This window comes from Melopsittacus undulatus, chromosome 4 (assembly GCF_012275295.1).
Source record: "Melopsittacus undulatus isolate bMelUnd1 chromosome 4, bMelUnd1.mat.Z, whole genome shotgun sequence".
Taxonomy (NCBI): domain Eukaryota; kingdom Metazoa; phylum Chordata; class Aves; order Psittaciformes; family Psittaculidae; genus Melopsittacus; species Melopsittacus undulatus.
Window position 1 is genome coordinate 73,651,749 of NC_047530.1, and position 19,240 is coordinate 73,670,988.

General features: G+C 37.7%; 1 protein-coding gene across 1 annotated transcript in view; it reads right to left on the reverse strand.

Annotated features, from left to right (window-relative positions):
• RIF1 (replication timing regulatory factor 1) overlaps positions 1 to 19,240 on the reverse strand; it is a 34,738-nt gene that overhangs the window by 14,688 nt on the left and 810 nt on the right. Inside the window, exons 2-20 of the mRNA XM_005153741.3 lie at positions 18,439 to 18,517; positions 17,687 to 17,783; positions 16,289 to 16,419; positions 15,724 to 15,818; positions 11,243 to 11,432; positions 10,703 to 10,795; positions 10,469 to 10,607; positions 9,249 to 9,400; positions 8,352 to 8,472; positions 7,147 to 7,320; positions 6,784 to 6,894; positions 6,478 to 6,540; positions 5,486 to 5,586; positions 5,232 to 5,318; positions 3,707 to 3,780; positions 3,421 to 3,601; positions 2,412 to 2,519; positions 2,028 to 2,177; positions 535 to 634 (exon numbers count right to left, since the gene is read on the reverse strand). Of these exons, the coding sequence (XP_005153798.2) occupies positions 535 to 634; positions 2,028 to 2,177; positions 2,412 to 2,519; positions 3,421 to 3,601; positions 3,707 to 3,780; positions 5,232 to 5,318; positions 5,486 to 5,586; positions 6,478 to 6,540; positions 6,784 to 6,894; positions 7,147 to 7,320; positions 8,352 to 8,472; positions 9,249 to 9,400; positions 10,469 to 10,607; positions 10,703 to 10,795; positions 11,243 to 11,432; positions 15,724 to 15,818; positions 16,289 to 16,419; positions 17,687 to 17,783; positions 18,439 to 18,517 (2,246 nt within the window). The remainder of the gene's footprint in view (positions 1 to 534; positions 635 to 2,027; positions 2,178 to 2,411; positions 2,520 to 3,420; positions 3,602 to 3,706; positions 3,781 to 5,231; positions 5,319 to 5,485; positions 5,587 to 6,477; positions 6,541 to 6,783; positions 6,895 to 7,146; positions 7,321 to 8,351; positions 8,473 to 9,248; positions 9,401 to 10,468; positions 10,608 to 10,702; positions 10,796 to 11,242; positions 11,433 to 15,723; positions 15,819 to 16,288; positions 16,420 to 17,686; positions 17,784 to 18,438; positions 18,518 to 19,240) is intronic.

Here is a 19,240-nt window from a genome sequence, read left to right on the forward strand (position 1 = left end):
GTTAAACCTATTCTTGACTATTTTATGCAAAGCAGCTTCAAATGTTACATCAAAGTTCACTGTCAGGTTTAGGCAGGTATTACATAATTAGACTGTGGATTATGTTCAAGCATTACTACCTCAGATTACGACTGCACAAAGCAAAAGCTGCAGATTCCACATGCAAAAATGAAATCAGAAATGAAAATACAAATCGAACTTCAGAAACCAGCTGTGTTTGGCAATGAACTGAGAAGTGAAGTGGTCTCAATGCTTACATCCATTACAGATGCATTTTATCAGGCTACACAGTAACTGCTCAACAGCTCAACAAATAGGAAAGATCTGATACTCAAATATCCATACTGGGTGATACTTTTCGTTCCTTTTTATGATTTTTTTGTCAGGTCCTTCAGTGCTTAGATAGCGTGGGTAGCACATACGCACCATTGATACCCTACAGTCATCACTTCTGCATCTACAATAACACTAGTTTTTACCAACTCTGGAATAAAAGACACTGAAACCCCCAATATTATTCAAGTATTTCCTTACATTTATTTTTTGGCTGATATTTAGTATCGTATGGTGCAAAGTTGATGCAGTCAGCCATGACTGATAAAATATGAGTGAGACCTTCCATCATTGAAATCATCTGAGGAGGAAACAGAAGTCATCAGCAAAGCCCAAAAGAGCAATGGTGACAGAAGAAAACATGCTGGCCATTCAGGAAAGCAATTCAAGCAGCTTTTAAATTTAAAAGTGGATTAAATCTGTCCACGTTATCAGACAGACACAGATAAGATTACATTTTAAAATAAACACTTTTACACAAGCTGAAGATTGAGTCTTCCTACACTACACAAGTAAGGCATAACCACACAATCTAAAGAAGCAAACCAGTAAACATTCAGCTGCAAAAAACTGCTAGATTTAAGAAGGTGCACCAGAAGTATTACAGTTGAAGGCACTGGGAATCCACCAAAAAACACATCACTAGAAGTCAGTGTGCACTTAACAAAACCTAATTTTCAGAGAAGTCACTGCAGGAATAACAATGACACTGTCACTAGCATTCAGGAAGCACAAGTGCTTGTGGTACATGGAAAAAGATGGGTCAACGGTTGTTTTTTTTCTTCAATCCATCATAAATTCTTCTAATTAATATAAAACTTGCTTTTAAAACACTGATAATGTGGCCCAAAGAAAGTTTAGTTTCAATATAACTTACATACCAAAGCTTTAAGGTGTTTAGATTGAGCTTGCTTAATTATTAATTTGTGAAAACTGAAGCTTATATTTGGGATACAGCAGCATCCAAAGTAAGCTAGAATGCTGTAATCCTGCAAATTCCAGGATTCAAATTCTGTTTCTCAGCCGTTTCTCATTTGCTCTTTTCACAGTATTCTTTTCAAAAGATGGTCAACTTGGAAGCACAAAGGATTTTATGCTGCAAAGCTGATGTTCACTGACACCTACAGACACTTTATCTCCCCATATGATATGGGCTTGCAAACAGGCAAGTAGATAAACGTAAAGGTTATTTTTTCAAAAACTTTCTCCTTGATAGCACTTCAAAAGTAGTCTTTAAATTTCAGCATACAAGGTTGGTGGTACCAGGAATATGGCAAGCTCTGCCCTCTGAATTCTGCAGTGCTACTCTACCCTTTTTCCTAATCAAAGTGCCTCGTTTTGTGGCATTTGTTAATCCAGCCTGAAGTCACTTTATAAATACATAAATTTCAACTGGACAAATAATATTTATCATGATGATATTCACTAACCATTTCTACTTAAATAGTTAGAATACAAGTCCAAAGACTGATTCACTTCTAATATTTATGTTTTATCATTATTTGTACTCTTTTATATCAATTTCAACTCGTATTAGTAACACAGAATTTTGTTACAGCTTTATCTTAATCTCACCTAAACCACTTTCAGTTATAGAAAGCACTACATTAGAGTTTACAATAGGTTATTTTATATAATTTAAAACGTAACTGCTAAAGTATTTAGATAGTTCAATATCACCGGTTTATACTCACTACTGGAGTTTCACCTTCTAGCCCAGATATTATTTTGGCACAAAGTTCTTCACAGCATAGATTTTCTTCTGCTGTTGCAACTAAAGCAGCACAGCGAGCAAATGCTCTATACAGGTCTGACCAAGTGCACAACAAGGATTTCATAGTTGCCTTTAACAGAAAGAAAAAGTTTATAAATATTAATGTCTGTGCAAAGAGAAAAAAACCCTTGCTTTAAGCTTTCTTCTGTCAAAACTGATGTAACTCAAGAAATCCAACCTTGGAGCAGTGGTCCAATGTATACAGATATTGGTTACAAACTCTACTATGAGACTATCAGGTAGTACCTCAGAGATTTTACAAAACCCACATTGCTACTAATCAACATTTTGCATTCACTATTACCTGTGGAAATCCCTGAGTGGGGAAGATCTGTGATACTGGTAACAACAATGCACAGTAAACAGCACTGAAGTTGTGCTCCAGTGCATCCCCCTGGTTTACTTCATTAGTCTGCAAAGAGAAAACAATTTTCTAAGTAGCAAAAACTTAATGACAAATACGGGTGTTTTAAATGTTTGCTTTGTGCATAAGATCTGTGCAAGCTCAACTGTCAGTGACATTTTGAAATCAGTCTCAGTTCTTTCAAGAGCTGAAGCTGATCCTATTGTTTAATTACAGAGATAAAAAGCACTGCTTCTAAATTCCAAAACAATTTCATTCCAAGACTAAAAAATCAGTTAGAAAATGTCTTGTATGGTTTTTGTTTCGGTTGCAGTAAATGATGACAGCAACTTATTTAAAGCAACTAAGACTTCCTTCGTAAAATCTTAGTTTTGTAGGTCTAGTGACTAAGTGAGGGCTAGAGCTCAACAACTCCCATATTTCAATTACTTCTAGCAAGTAATCTGCAGAGCCTGTTGAATATTAGAGTTTATATGGCTTTCAGTGAGGCTTCCAGTCAAGAAGTCTAAGAGACACCCTTCCAATTACACCCTAAACGTCATGGCTTTGTATTTGTTCTATTTTCATATAAAGCAAACAAGCCTCTTAATGTTCAGAATTTAAAAGCCCCTGGAGGAAAGGCTTCTGACCTTTGTAGCAGCAAAAGTGTTTCAAGGAGTGAAGGCTTGAAGCACACATTTATCATCTTGAAAAAGGAGAACCTTCCCAGCACTACACTGGACTTTGTACTGAGGAGTGATCACTCTTTAAACCACCACTACTGCCCTTCATCCTACCTTACTGTAAACGTTTGCACTCCAGTTAGGGATGTTTTAAAAAAATGCTGCTTATTTAATGTTACTGTCACTTCAAGACATGAAGTTCCTAAAAATACACTAAGACAGAAGACAGGCACAGTTTTCCTGAGGTTTTTTTGGGAGGTGGGGAGGAGAACAAAAAGCCACTATACCCGATTAATCCAGTCAGTTAGCGGATTAACAACAATACTCCACATTCTCCAAAGATGCTCCTTATTTTCCACTTGCTTTGCATTCTGATTAATAATGCAGATCACAGATTCAGTGAAAGCCAGGGGAGACGTAGGCCCAGACAAAACATAACCCACAAGCGTTTCCAGAATTACAAAGAATCTAGGGAAGGAAGTTAAATAGGTAAAATAATTTTTTTAGCTGAAGTTAGGGAAAACTTCTACAAGCTCTATTGGAAGCTCATTATACACAACCACCACCACATACCTTTCATCTGTTACACAGCATTTCAAGAGGTCATTATGGAAAGGCAGCTGAATTAAGAACAAAGCTGGTGTTCCCTTGTAAAAGAAATTTAAGAGGTCAAAACAACATATACATTGAAATGGAACAACTTCCTCACACATGTATCTATATATTACATTTAACTCTAAGCCAGAAACCTACAATTATTGAATGTTGTCAAAAATCATCAATTCTAACAGTTCAAAATAACACTTCTCCTAGGTCCTGGTGCTTTGGCAGAATACCAATTACACTATCACTGAAACAGCAGACTTTTCTGTTTCAAAGACTGCGGGTTTTAGAGTACTTGGCCATTCCTGCTTTGAAACGACAGGCACCATGGTAAGGCAGATGCACATAATGCTATCAGTGTGTGTGATGATGCCCGGAACAAGACGGAGCTACCCGAGATTTGCATATTTCAAGGATTCAGCCAGACAGCCTTTGGACAAATGCTCCTAAAATCTATTACAAGTATTACAGGGTTGCTAATGTTCGAGTATTGATTTAAATGCATTTAATACCCACCAGTTAAAGTTTCAACCCCTTAATGAAATTCTGACTTAGATATAAGTCAGAAAAAGCCTCCAAATGCAAATAAAACACTTGTGAGGGGAAATAGCCTAAAAAAGCTTTATTACCACTGCTGCAAAATAAACAAGTTGCCTTCCTTCTACTGGTGGACATCATAAGAGAAGAGTTCATCATCATTCAGTTTTAAAAGTCTCTAAGCAACCTTTTAGATATTTAATAAACCTAAGAGGCAGCACACTCCTTCTTAGCCTGCCCCACTCCAAACACACAAACAAAAGTGTCACTTCAGCCTTTCCTCACAGGTTACTTTTCAGTTTTGTAATTTTTCTAACTTGTTGTCATTTGCTCCTACCTTCCTATACAGTGCACAGAACACATGGCAGCCCTCCCCTTAGGGCTCATGAGGACCAAAGTAGGACAGAATAGTTCTGCCTACTAATGAGTATCCCTACTTTTCCTGCAGTAGACCGTGGCAAATGCTTTAGCCCACCATGACTTACAAACTTGTTCTGAAATAATGCTGTCTAAGCACGACATTCTCGGCTTTGCTTCTGTGCAGATAAATTTTTCCTGAGGAGTAACACATTCTACCTTTAAGTGCTTCACTCTGTTGACTTCAGAATATTGCCCCAAAACGCCAATGTTCAGTATACAAGTAGTACTACACTGTTTGACTACGCAGCCTCCTTGTGAAGTATCTGCAACCTGTATTTTAAATCATGACACAACTGCGAGCAATCCCCTTTTGATATTACCGTACTTCCAGCATATCCATTTTTAGTTACAGACAGTTAATTTAGTCATCTGAAATGAGGGCTGGAGACAAAGTATGCATTCTGGAACAAGGAATGTGATTTCCTGAAATATTTGGATCTCACGATTTAGGAAGTGCTCTGTAAATTGTACAAATATGACTTCCTAATACCGTTCAGCAGATATAAAGACAAGAGTTCTGGATTGAATTCAGACTTACGTTTAAAAGATCCATATCGGCAATCTGATAAGCTGGTGATCCCAGTACTTTTGGAGGCAACTCCTTAACAGTAATATCAATGAGGGACTAAGCAGGGAAAAAAAAAAAAAAAGAGATGTATGCAAGTATTTTTTTACTGAGGCCTTGAATACTTTAAATAACACAAAGAATTGAAGTAACACCACAAATTAAAACAAAATTGTAAAAACTGCTTTCCTTCAGTGAAAATAAGAAGACAAACCCACCCAACTTACCAGTATTTTCTGCACTGGAAGAGAATTTGAATTAACAGTGTTTTTTAAGGCCTGGAGCAACATAGTCAGTATTTCTGACCCTTGCTTTTCCTTCTTATTTCCTAGAATAAAGCATATTTACAGTTACAGCACACCAAAACAATGGCCACTTTGACAATTACTTACAACTTTAAGTACTGTAAGATCAAAACTATTCTGTAGGTATTTATAAACATATAACGAATGCTTGATAGATTCAGATATCAAGTCTCACTCTGAAGAACAGCATAACTGAAACCTCAAGGTTTAAATAAAAATAAAGCCCCCAAGTTTTATTAGTAAAGTGGCAACACCTACGTATCATTAACAACCTTAACACTGACACGCTAAAAAAAGTCGTGAAATTTTGCATCCATCCAAGCAGTGCACTTTGTTTCTCTTATGCTTTTCAGTTAGATCTTTCAATATAAGGGATTTCGTTATTAATATTTTGGACTTTCAAAGCCTTCACAGAGCAATGAACTCATTTTTAAATTATGGAACAACTTCTACACATCTTAGAGACATCATAGTATGAAAATTTACTTAAACAGGTAGCAACAGTCACATAACAAAGACTTTATGTTCATTTCAGTAATACACTGAATGTCTCCATTTGTCAACACCAAGGTCTTGAGGAGGGGTTTGGTTGATTTTTGGAACTGGAAAGATTTCTTCAGCAAGAAAAGCAGTTCAAGTGCTTTAATGCCTTCCTTACTGCTACATGCAATGCACATGCAGTCATACGCTCTCATGCCTTCCCTAATAATCCTCACTGGAATAGATCACTATAATTTTGTATCTGTCACACAAAAATGTAAGCATCACAAAAAGTATCAGCTGTTGCTTCAGAAAGGACTGATGATGATATCTACAACCAAGCTTTACCAGCAATGAAGCAAACACTACTTAAGGTCTAATCTTAAAAAACAACTCTTAACTGGTCAGCAGTGACAAAAAAGTACACTTTTTACCTGACTCAATGGCTGTTTTCACATATCCAGTTATGTCCTTCCATATGACATTCAGCGTACAATCTACAAGATAACATTTTTATTCAGTTTGTAATAAAAGCATTGAACAACACTGCAGTTAAAATACAGTGTTAAAACAGTGGACTTTAACATAACCCAAAACTGATGCAAGTGTTCAAAGCAAGTCTGAGCAGTTTTATTTAATGTAACACCAAAGCATTACAGCAAGTGCTTATTTCTCCGTGTGTTTCCTTTACCCACTTTATTTTCCAGAAAATAAAGAGAATTTTGCCATTAAATTCTTACCAGGAACTTCTTTTCCAATTGCTATAAACCCATCCTGAACTGCACTGATAAATGTGCTGGCATGCTTACAAAAAAAAGAAGGGCTACCGATCAGTGGATACTGCAGAGGCTCTAGAACAAAAAAAAAACACATTTCATAACTCTTTTATTTTTGCAGTCTACTGGTAAGACAAGCCTTAAAAATAATCAAGGATCTGTGCCCACTTATAGCATTTAACATAAACCCAACTTCTAGTATTACAGATGACAACTGACAGTTTTAAATGTTCAAAGCATTTCATTCTAGTAGATATCCTTAAATGCAGCAAAATTAGCATTTCAGATCATGTGAAAGCACTTCAAAAAGAACTATAACTCATATACCTAAACTAAGCACAAGTTTGTTTTGCTTAGCAAAGTCTAAAACTTTTGGTCCCATCAAGAAGTGAAGCAGCATTTCGATTCCTAAAAGCTGAATGGAAGGAATCACCACCAGTCCTGCTGTGCTAGAGTTCAAGTTCATCCTTGGTGTGGCTGGACTTGCAAAAGGGTACGGACCTATATGGGTGAAGAAAAATAACAATGTCTTGTGTTTCACCTGCAATCAAGTGAAAGATCCAGTAGACCAAATGCCCAAATGAACATGAAAAGAAGAAATCACAGAACAGCACTGGCTAAAAGAGACCTCTAAAAGCCAGAGAGAAACCTAGCATGAGCTCCAATGAAGAAAAGTTTAACATCACAGTCATAACCATGTACTTTGGAAGTACAAACATCTTCCAAAGACTGCACAGGCCCATATGCCAAACTTCATTTTGATGACACAAGTCTCCACAGAAGCTGTGGTTGCAGAACAAGACACAAGCTATGCTATACACAAGTTATATAATCACTCCACTGCTATGAAAGAGCAGAAACTTTTACACTGAACCCAAGTCTAACAGGTCTGATTATGACCTCAGTTACAATCTCACAGAACTAAGATGAGCTTTTTTTTGTTAAGAAAGGGAACAAATGAAGAGCTACACATCCAGGACACTTCCACAACATAACTGAGGCTTTAGTGTATAGAATATGTGTAGACTGCTACAGCAGTCTATACAAGCTGTGAATTCTGGGTTTTCCATACAGAGGGGAAAAAAGACCATTCCCTATCTCAGGCATTAAGATGTAAAGCTCAAGTAGATGTGATTTCATGCTTTTCAAGTGCCCAAACTACTGATGTACTGTGATTGTATTGTGTACTGGGTTACTAATCAAGCAGAAACTAAAAATACTATAGAAATGATAAACAGCACATGAATACATGAAAAGCTACATTTCAAACAAAAGCTCCTTTGCAGAAGAACATAATTCAGGACATGAAAACTGGTCCTCAACATGATTTGATTAGCACAATTTTATAAACTTGAAATACTGACTACAGCAGCCTAATTTTAACCAATATAAATCACTACCACTGAGCTCTCCAACAAGCATACAGAAAAAAATACTGTTTCACTGTAAATGAAAAAGCACAAAGTTGTTAACTAGAGCAAACTGCTTTCAGCACCTGGAACAGAGTTGGAAGCAGGCTTGTATTTTAATACCTGATTTCTGCACAGGGGTTGCAGAGACTAAACTCTGGTTGGCTGGTACACGTGAGGGAGTTCCTTGCAATGCAGGAGAAGAATCCAGACTTAAAGTACTTTGGATTAATGGTACACAAACCTGCAAAGACATCAAGCCTCCTCAGTGAAAACAGGTATGACATACAAGCCGTAAGCCACAAAGAACCATAGGTTTCAAGTATCATAGATAGTACTGCTGCTCACAGCATCAGTGTTCCAGACTTTCTGGGCACTTATAACAACATTTTAAAGATGCTGTATAAGATATGCATAGTGACACATGAATTAGAAATGGCTAGATGACACAAAAACTCATGCTAGAAAGATCTGACTGTACCATAACTAAAAAGGTAAGACTGTTTTTTCTTTACTTCCTCCCTGAAGTTTAATTTAATGATATTCAGAAACCTAATAAAAACATTCTGTATATTCCAGCAATAATGTGAGTAGCAATGAAACACCTGCATCATTTTTCTCTCTATATGCATTTTTCTAAATGTTTTGTGGTATTTTCAGCATGTTTTCCTGTGGTACTTTCCAAAGCACACACTTGCCCAGTGAAAGGACAAAGCAGTCCTTCTGTACTGTGCTTATGTTTATTAGTATTCTGCACTCACTGGAGATTTTCCCCCAGATGCTCACACAACATTCAGATATGTCTCAAATATTTTGGGGCTTTAAAAAGATTTCACATATAGTCCAAATGATAACACACCAATTCAAAGGTCAGATTTGGTTCCTTAAGAGTTTTATTTTAACAATAAACTAGAGAAGGAGAAAGCAGGCACAGAGTTAAGTTACGGTAACAAAGACGAGATGTAGCTTCACACCTTCCACACAGACTGATTAAACTGTGACTATTTTCAGTTGTATTACCTGTTCAAAGTTAGCAGGCAGCTGAGGTCCCAGCCTCATGAGTAAATACCACCAGACCTCCAACTTTGTGAGGGCCAAAGCCTCTGTTCTCACATGGATCGAGCTCAGTGGCTGCATGAGCAATTTCAGCCTTTTAGCACTGCACAATATATCTTGGAGAGCAAGAAAAACATACTTTTAAGTAACATAAATAATTAAACCACAGAACAAGAGAAATTTTTTTAAATCATTAAGTTTCTTCCTAATACATTTTAGATTAAAATTTAATTAATTGCAATTTATAAAACTAAAATAATAGTAAATTCACCAAACTTTCAGACTATTTTACTGCTCCAGCTGTTATCTAGAACAACCCTGGAGATAGCAAGTCTCCCATACCAAAACTGAAATGAAATCTACTGCATACCAACATAAACAGAAGGAAATTCGCTCATGCTTGCTATGTCAGAGTCCTGTCTGACACAGTAAAAGAAAAACCAGCCTTAATGGAACAAGCATAATGAACGCCAGTTGTGCCACAGATTTTTATCTTCTGATAGAATCAAGTCCTTTGTTAACTAATTTATGGGAAACAATGATCAAAATAAATGAACAGATAAGAAACAAATTTAAATGACAATTTAGGTTAAATTCAGCTAAAACAAGAAATGTCCACATTAAACTCTCTCAGGACATGCAGTAAGGAGAAACAATCAAAAAATAAATATTGTTTTTGAAGACTTGTTCAGGCCTGAGTTACACTTTTAGAGGAACTTTGTTTAATGTCTGTAGAATCTTGAAGCATTGTTCTTCTCCAATTAACCCACATAGTCCAAAGTAAGATCTACAGAATGTTTTATTCTCTATTTTTGCTGGCTGGACCAATTAAAGAATTACAAAGGGAATGTTTGTTAATTTTATTCTCTTCATTTCTCACAGCAGAAAAAATGAGAACTACTGATCGAACTGCCCTTTTTCCTTAGAACAAAACAACAAAAATCCAGCTTGAATTTAATTTAGGCATATACACACAGTATATACCACTATGTGTGTGTGTGTATATATATATATATATGTATATATGTTTACACCACTGTGTATACGCCACCCATATACTACGTGTATATCTAGTGGTACCTGCCATGGTATCAACCACTACTCCACTACTAGACAGAATATTTTCTTCCAGTTATGTAAAGTGACTGCAGTCAAAACAATTCAGGTTAACTTTTTCAATCTACCTGGATTGAGAGCAAAATTATCTATTAGACTCTTCCATGCAATGAAGGCTATTTTCTTTACCACTGGTGAGCCACTACGAAATCCAAGTTCCTCCAATTGCAGCAATGAGTTGATAAAACTGCCACTTCGATGCAGAGTCTGAGGATAAAGATGTTCAGAATTAAGATATTGTGTTGTCAAAAATTCCCTCCCTAATGCCTCATGATTGTAGAACTTACTGCTTTTCTGCTTACCTTTCCAAGTAATCTGACAAACAGCGGCCATAATTTTAAAACGTACGTCTCATTTTTTGTAGAAAATAGTTTATGAAGTTCTGAAATTAATTTCTGCAGCCAGAAAGAAACATAATTTCTATAAGAAATATATTCAATTACCTGAAAAACATTCATATTCATACCAATGTCTGGAAGTCCAACCAACCTGGAACAACGCCCTTGCTAAACCACTATTTAATTCTGTACCGCATAGCATTTCCTGGTAAATCAGTCAAATGTTGCTACCATCTGATCACCTTCCCAGTTGAAGCTTATAGTTGGTTTTAATTATTCTTACAGTGGCAAAATCAAAATCCATTTCCTCAAATACTTGTAGTCTCTCTAAGTCTAAACACACTGTGACCCCAAAACCCACCTGGCTTTTGGGTTTTTTTGTAAACATACTTAACTTCCACAATGAATAAGGTAAAATAAGTAAGGACACAGTTCTGAAAGTGAAGGGGAACATGAAAAGCTTCATCAAAAAGACCTGGACATGGAAAATGCATTCCTACTTACTGTGGTCATGAGGTGCTCAGTGACAGCTGCCACCTCCTGCTGTTTCTGGAGGAGCAATGGCATGCCCATCTCCAGGGCAGTGGCACCTCTTAACTGTACTTTATGAGCTGAATGGACAACCAGGGGAATGATCAGTTTTGCCCACCTCACAGCCTCTTCTCCCATCTGGGCTGGAGTTTGCTCCATTAAGCTAGATCCAAAAAACCAAATATAGGTATTACAAAATCTCCAACAGATATACTGCTCAGACATGCAAAGATAATCTTGGTATCACCAATAAATGCTCTAACTCAACAAACAATTTACAGCAAACCACACAAAACAATTCTATTATTTTTTCTAAGCAATTGTATTTTGACAGCTCACTTAAAACTGCAAAGCTGAAGTGTTACTTCAGATAAACTTCTCTAAAAGAAGAACAGACTGACATATTCTACCATAGCTTTTTAGGCAAATAAATTGAATTGAGAGCCTGAAAGGAACATACTATCCTTTCCTTACCAGTGATTAAGCACTAAGTTTGCATATTAACCATCCCTTGCACGTTCTTAGCAGTACAGAGCAGTTCCCACAGGCCATACATGCTGAAAGCAATACGTATCTGCTTTAGAAAAACAACTGAAATCCTGCAGCAGCACAGGTTTGCACAGACTCAATGTACATTAGCCTAGTCAAATGTTTAGTTTTTATCCTTCTATTATGGAGCTGTTGGAGCACAGTCTGACAGACATTTACACTATCCCACACATGCCAGCAAAACTTTCAGAAACAGGAGGGTCTGGCTTATATTCAAACCAGGCTGTAGTAACCAGCTTGTCTCCAGAAGTCATTAAATTTTGCAAATGTCCTCTCTTTGGCACAGGTATGTCAAATCCCTATCGCTACAGCTGTTATAGGGAAAACTGCTGCCTTCTGGGTGATTTTATTAAAGCCAGAGAGGACAAGCAGTTCTTAAAAAAACACTGTATCTGTCATCAGCCTAACTTGTGAACAAAAGCACTGTCCTGCCACTGCTGTCAACCAGCCTGACCCAGTATTTGTTTATTTTCAGATAGAACTACATACTTTTTAATAACCACACACAGTCATGTATATATACAGTAATTAAAATAAGCCATTTAATAAGACATGTAATTTTCCAGAAAAAAAATGTGTACTGCATCTCAGGTTTGCAAAAGAGGTACTGGTGTACAGTTAGTCAGATGCAAGAAGTTGCTAAATACTATGTAAAATACAATATTCCAATTCTCTGCTGCAGAAAACCAATGCATTAAAGTGAGCAAACGAACTAATAATTACTGCTTTAACTATTTTACTGTAAAATGGATTTGTAGTTCAAACTCAATGCAAAATAAGTAACAGTAAAGATATAAGCTCAAGTTATTTACTAACAAATTAATATGAAGTAAAGACAAAATTGATTATTCTAGCACTGCTGACCAAAATAATGCACTCTTGGTGTTGGTCCTAAAATGTCGCCTATAGAATTAAAACAGTAATCTCAACAGTGTTATGAGAAACACTGCAGTAAAATTTGCAAAGCACCAAGGAGCATTTTAAAATAAGAACCCATATAATGAGAATCTCATTAGGTTATGAAAACAAAAGCTAAAATGTAAGAACATGACCCGTGAAGTACACATGAGACTTCGGAAAGAATTCTTAACAAGCCATTTAAAACTAAAACAATGCAAATTTATCTGAATATTGGCTACTTTCTGCATCAAGATCAACTGTTGTATTATCATTAATGGAATATTCTGCAAATTAAGCTATTCAGAAGAACCAGTGCCAAAAGAACAAAAACAGTAGTTCACACAGTTTCACCCTGTTGAACGGACAGTATCACAGACAGAAGTTGAACAGCCACTTACTTTTCACTCTCCCACCCCCAACGGGATGGGGAAAATTGGGGAAAAAACCCCCACAGTAAAATTTGCAAGTTGAGCTAAAGACAGTTTAACAGCACAGAAAAGTAATAATGATAAAAGAATTGGAATATAGAAAACAAGTGATGTTCAATGCAATTGCTCACCACCTGATAACCAGCCTGTCCCTGAGCAGCAGCCCCCACTCAGCTTTTCCCCCAGTTTGTACAGTGAGCAGGATGCCTATGCCATAGGATATCCTCTTGGCCAGCTGGGGTCAGCTGCCCCAGCTGTGTCCCCTCCCTATTTCTTGAGCACTCCTGTGCTGATTTTTGGCTAGGATAGAGTTAACTTATTTCCTAGTAGATGGTGCAGTGATGTGTTTTGGCTTTGGTTTGAAAATAATGCTGATAAACACACCGATGTTTTAGCTGTCGCTGAGTAGCACTTATCCTGATCAAGGACTTTTCAGTCTCTCATGCTCTGCCAGGAAGCTGGGGCACAAGAAGCCAAAAGAGAGCAGAGAACAGCTGACTCCAACTAGCCAAAGGAGTATTCGATACCATAGGCCAGCATGCTTGGTATACAAACTGGGGAGGGGTGGTGGTGTGTGAGTTGGTCAGGGGGAGCTGATCACTGCTTAGGAACAGGCTGGGCATTGGTCAGTGAGTAACTGCTTTGTGCATCGCTTGTTTGTCTTGTTTTTTTTTTCCTCTCTCTCCTCCTTTTTCATTACTATGATAATATTTTATTTATTTCAATTACTGTCCTTAGCTCAACCCACAGGCTTTACTTCCCCCCCATTTTCTTCCCCATACCACTGAGGGAGAGCAAGAGAACAGCTTCATAGTGCTTGGTGTCAGGGGTTAATCCACGACAATCCTTTTTGACACCATTCACAATAACAAGTTTAGACTGGAATGTCCTACTTCAAATGAACAGCTTTTATTATTGTTTAGCTATTAATTGACATGCACCTGTGCTGGCCTTGGGTCTTGCTTGCCTCACTGTATGACAGTCTAGTGGTTGTTAGTGGCTGATTTTTACTTCCACTAATACTGCTGATCATCTGACTGTTGTGCCTTGGAATGTTTCAGTAATACTGGCAATGCACCTGGGCTGGCAGATGGCCAGGGCATCACTGCTGTTTCTGTGCTGCTATACTGGACAGGCTGGAACTCCAGGGTGACCTTGAGTCAAAGAGACTGTGATCTGTGGACAAGTCCAGAGGGGGGCAGGACATCTCAAAGCATCTTCAGCAGGTATACCTCTGAAGGGGCTGTGGCCCAAGGATAAGCCCATGCCGCAGCAGGTACATCTTGGAGCATCAGTGACTGTGAACAAAGTTTTGCTGCTGAAGCACCTCAAAGTATATGGCCACAGATAAGGCCATGGCAGAGCAGGTACACTCCTGGAAGGACTGCAGTCATAGTTGAGGCCATGGTGGAGCAGGGTCATTCCTGAAGAGATGGTTGCTGTGTTTAAGGCCTCACTGGAGCAGGTGTACCTCTGAAAGCATTGTGGCCCATGGAGAAAGCCACTAGAGGCTGGTGCACCTCAAAGCAACTATGCTGTGATTAAGTCTATGCCATAACAGGTGTACCCCTAGAGAGACTGTGGGCTCATAGATCAGGCTCCACTTGGAACAGGTACACCCCTAAGTGACTGCAGTCTGTGGATAAGTCCAAGCTAGAGTAGGGATAAAGGGAGGAGTTCATTGCAAAGCTAAACCAAATTGTTTGGCCAAAAGGGACCAAGGGTTGAGACTGCAAAGTAAATACCTTTATACTGTCGTAACCTGGGGCTTCAGTACTTACACAGAGATAAGACCTTTTTGCTTCTCACAACACCTCACCAGCAAGTTAAGCTGGGGGTACACAAGGAGTTGGGACAGGGTAGATGGGGACACAGCCTGGACTGGTGACCTTGACTGACCCAAGGGATATTTTAGACCAGATGATGTCAATGCCAAGACGTAAAGCTGAGGGAAGGAGAAAGGGAAGGTTTTTGGAGTGATACCATTTGTTTTCCCAAGTCACCATTACACACTATGTAGCCCTAATCTCCTGGAGATGGCTGAGCACCTGCCTGACCATGGGAAGGGGCCAATGAATTCCTTGGTTTGTTTTTGTGCATGTGCAGCTTTTTTTTTCTTACTAAGCTGTCTTTGTCTCAACCCAGAAGTGTTCTTTGACCCTTCTGGTTCTCTCCCACATTCCACTGGGGGAGCGAGCCCATGGCTGTGTTGCTGGCTGGGGTTAAAACATGACCTCCCCCCCTCTTCCCAGCCTCCATGCTGGTTTTGTGGCACAAGAAGCTGAGAAGTCCTCAATTAGTGTAAACACTGCTTAGCAACACCTAAAACAGTGTTATCAACATTATTCTCATCCTAAATCCACAACATAGCACTGTACCAGCTACTGAAAAGAAAATTAACTCTAACCCAGCCAAAACCAGGACAACACTGTAAGAAGAATCTGAAACATATTAAGCAATTGCAAGAGTACTTAAAACAATTGCCTTTAGCATACTTGTGCCACTAAGACTTTGTAGTGATAGTTTTCAAGAAACCCTTGGGTATCTATTTGAACAAGAATATTGCAGTGCACATACCGTATAACAACATTAAGTGCTTCATATTCAACCACCATAGATTGTACATCTCCCTTAGTAAGTATCGTTTCCAGGGTAGAAATAATACTGGACACCTGAGGAAATAAGAACATTAGAGTCAGCACCTAAATACATCAGGATTTCCATGAGGAGCTGGAATCCTGAAATTTCATTTCCCAGGGCTGTGCCCTGTGTTTGGATTATGCTAGGTCTAGTTTTAAGGTTAGAGCTGTCACAAAACTGGAGTATTCACAACATTTCTCCCCCATGCTGCTTCACTGGTATCTAACAGAACTGATCACATTGCAGTTTCTCCCTTGGGAGAAGCAGTAATTAATTGGCTCTTTTCCCTCTGCAGCCACCCTTATAATTTTTCCAAGAACCTAGGCTCTAGATTTGGCATCAAATCTGACAGAAAATTACCTTCAGATTCAAAAGCTACTTAGTAGAGAGTGACCAAGAGACTGCACAAGCCTCACCTCCCTAGGAAATCAAGTCACCAAAACCAACAACCAACCAAACCCAGAACCAACCCAAAAACCAACCCCAAACTGAATAAACTTACCTCCTTTGTAACAATTTCAGAAGGAAACGTCTGCTTAGAGATCACCCAAAGTGCCCGAGTGCGAGTGTTTTTGTCTGAAGTTTTTACAGCAACACTGTTCACTATTGAAAGCAAGTCTTGTATTTCTGTTGCTGAAAGCAGAATGCAAAATACTCAGGCTCTGTTTATGCAATTTCAATCACCTTCTTAGCAAGTTTCAGCTCATTTTTTTCTCAGTTAATGTTACTAAAAGATCCATTCAACTAGAAGTTCCAATGGACATGATTTCTTTACTTCTTAGCAGTTTCTCCCAACATAAACTAGTGAAAAAGCTAAAGATTTCATTACTATGATAAAGATACCATTAATGTAGTATCTCTGTATTAACTTTAGAAGAAACCACAAAACCATAAAACTCAATGGTAGTTTCACCTAAAACCTCTAGAGTTAAAATTAAGTATTTTAATTATTCAAACCTTCTTGGACTTCCAGTAACTTTAGCAGCATTTTGGTCAATTTCACTGCTATACTAACACAGATAAATTCATTTTAGGGTCTACAAGAGGCTTTAATAATAACAATGGTAGTAAAGCTATAACTGAGGTAACAGAGAGCTCATTACACAAATAATTAGGTTTAACACAGGCCTTACGTTCAACTAGGAAGACACAGAAAAAATCGTGTATTCCTTTAAGACTCAAAACTATTAAGCCTAATCTTTTTACAAATTTGGCCTTTGTGGGTAAATAATCTCACTGCCAAAAAACATAAGTTTACATACAATCCTTTCCTCAACCAAAAGGAAAAAGCTCTGTTTCAGAACTTAATTCTGAAGCCTGACCTTCTCTAACAAAACTGACTGCAATTTATCAACTGGTTAAAAAAAAATATTGTAAGTTATGGGAAAGGGACCATATAGAAGTTATTTTAGCTGTCTCATCCTCATCAGAAATGAGGCTAAATTTTGCATAATAGGAAAGGTCCCTTCTAATCAAAACCATTCTAAGATTTAAGAACCAGGAATTGCCAGGTAAACTCTCAAAAACACTGAAAAACTACTGGCCATCCCCAGATGCCAAAAGTGTTCTTCCACCTGTACAATTTTTTTATTATTAATTCCACAAAATTACAGTATCTAACCAAAGTATTTAATGAAACTAGAAGGCAATAAAACAGTATTAGCATAACAGCATGAAAAAAAGACCAAAACCCAATTTCTCTGTAAAAGGTGCGATTAGTGAACTGACCACGCTGCTCAGCTGCTCAGATTAGCGACAAAACCACTGCACCACATGGGAACTGTGAACTTTGTCAAAGTTAAAGTATATGCTAACAAAGAAAGAACTCCCGATATATACATAGATGTACACACACACAGACACACATTACCAGCACCCACACTGAAGTTTGTTTGCTTACCAGATAATTCAGATGTAATACTTGAATTAAAAACACAGAATCCTAATGCTTGCAATGCTGCATTACTTAGCTCTACATTATGACTAGAAATGTGTGCCTGAAAAACAAAACATATACACAAAGTCTCAGTTTATAGAAGTAACTGTGAAATATGGTACAGTACTACAACACTTCTGCTTAGTAAAATGAGAGCTGTCAAAAGCAAACACTTGAAAAATGCACCCATGCAGGAACCACTCCCTGATCACATACACTTCAAATCAATAAAACCATTTTGACGTGCTGAAGACACTTTTGCTCTCTGTAATTTAAAGATCTTTACTGAAGTAAGTTCTAAACAAAGTTCTTCTGTGCTTGTTGTGTATTATCACTTGACACTCTAATTGTCTGTAAACATCTAAAAAAGGAGGGAAAAAAAAGATGGCCAAGCACAGTCTTTACATGAAGCTTCAAAAGAATCTGACATTTACTGAATATTCTAAATTCCCAGTGTTTCTAAAGACAAATAGAACACACTGCCTTTTCTGGCTAGATCAGATTTCATTGCTTAATGCTGCCTGAATATACCAAAGACCCTGTATTTTACTTTCTTACACAGTAATGGAAGATACATTTTGCTGACAAACCTGTACTGCTATATCACTAGCTTGAATAACTCAACCTCAAGTCTTACAATGGCCACTGACCTTGACCACCTGAACATATCTTCAGTTCTACACTGAAACACAGAAAATGAAATGGAAAAGACATACCTTAAACACTTTGCAGAGTTGAGGAAAGTGTTTTCTGACATCTGCAGTGAATCCTTTGCCTTCCTCACCAGTCAAGCGACTTGAGGGAACAGAAGGGAAAACAAGCGATATCCAGAGGTTAAGCATGTTATAATTGACAATAACTTTACATTTCTAGCACACAATTCATTAGCCAACACAGAATCATTTTTTTTCTTAAGAAAACTAAAACACAACACCAATGAAGTTCAAAAGCAGGAATGCCAGTCATGTCACAGGTTACTCTGACATATCAGTAAAATACTGCGTTATAAAGTACATGTCCTAGTATACTGAAAGTGACTAATGACCCATTTTGTGCTTATAAAGTATGCAGGAAAAAAAAACAACAAAAGAAAACCAACACTAAGGGCTTTCATTATTCTGGTAACTTGTACAGAAAACATTAAAAGTTAACGTGCAAACTTGACATGACTGCTGAAAATCAGATTTTATATATGCATTATAAATAAGGCAGTTCTAGAACACAAGGTCCCCATTCCAGGAAAATTCTGGTTTGACGACTTACAGTGATGACTTTCCATGTATTTGAAGACATCCATAAAGAAAAGTTATACTTACCCTACAAAATGTTAACAATCAGTGTCGCATAACAAAACACACCTGTATTAAGTGCAATCATCCAGGACATGAGAAATCTGCCACTGCCTAATACTGCCTTAAAATTGGGATTTTTTTTTTTTGGTCAGTTATTATTAAAATCCTGTAAAATCTTGTAGCTGCATCAGCATCACTGATAGATCTAAGCAGTTACAGCTTTAAG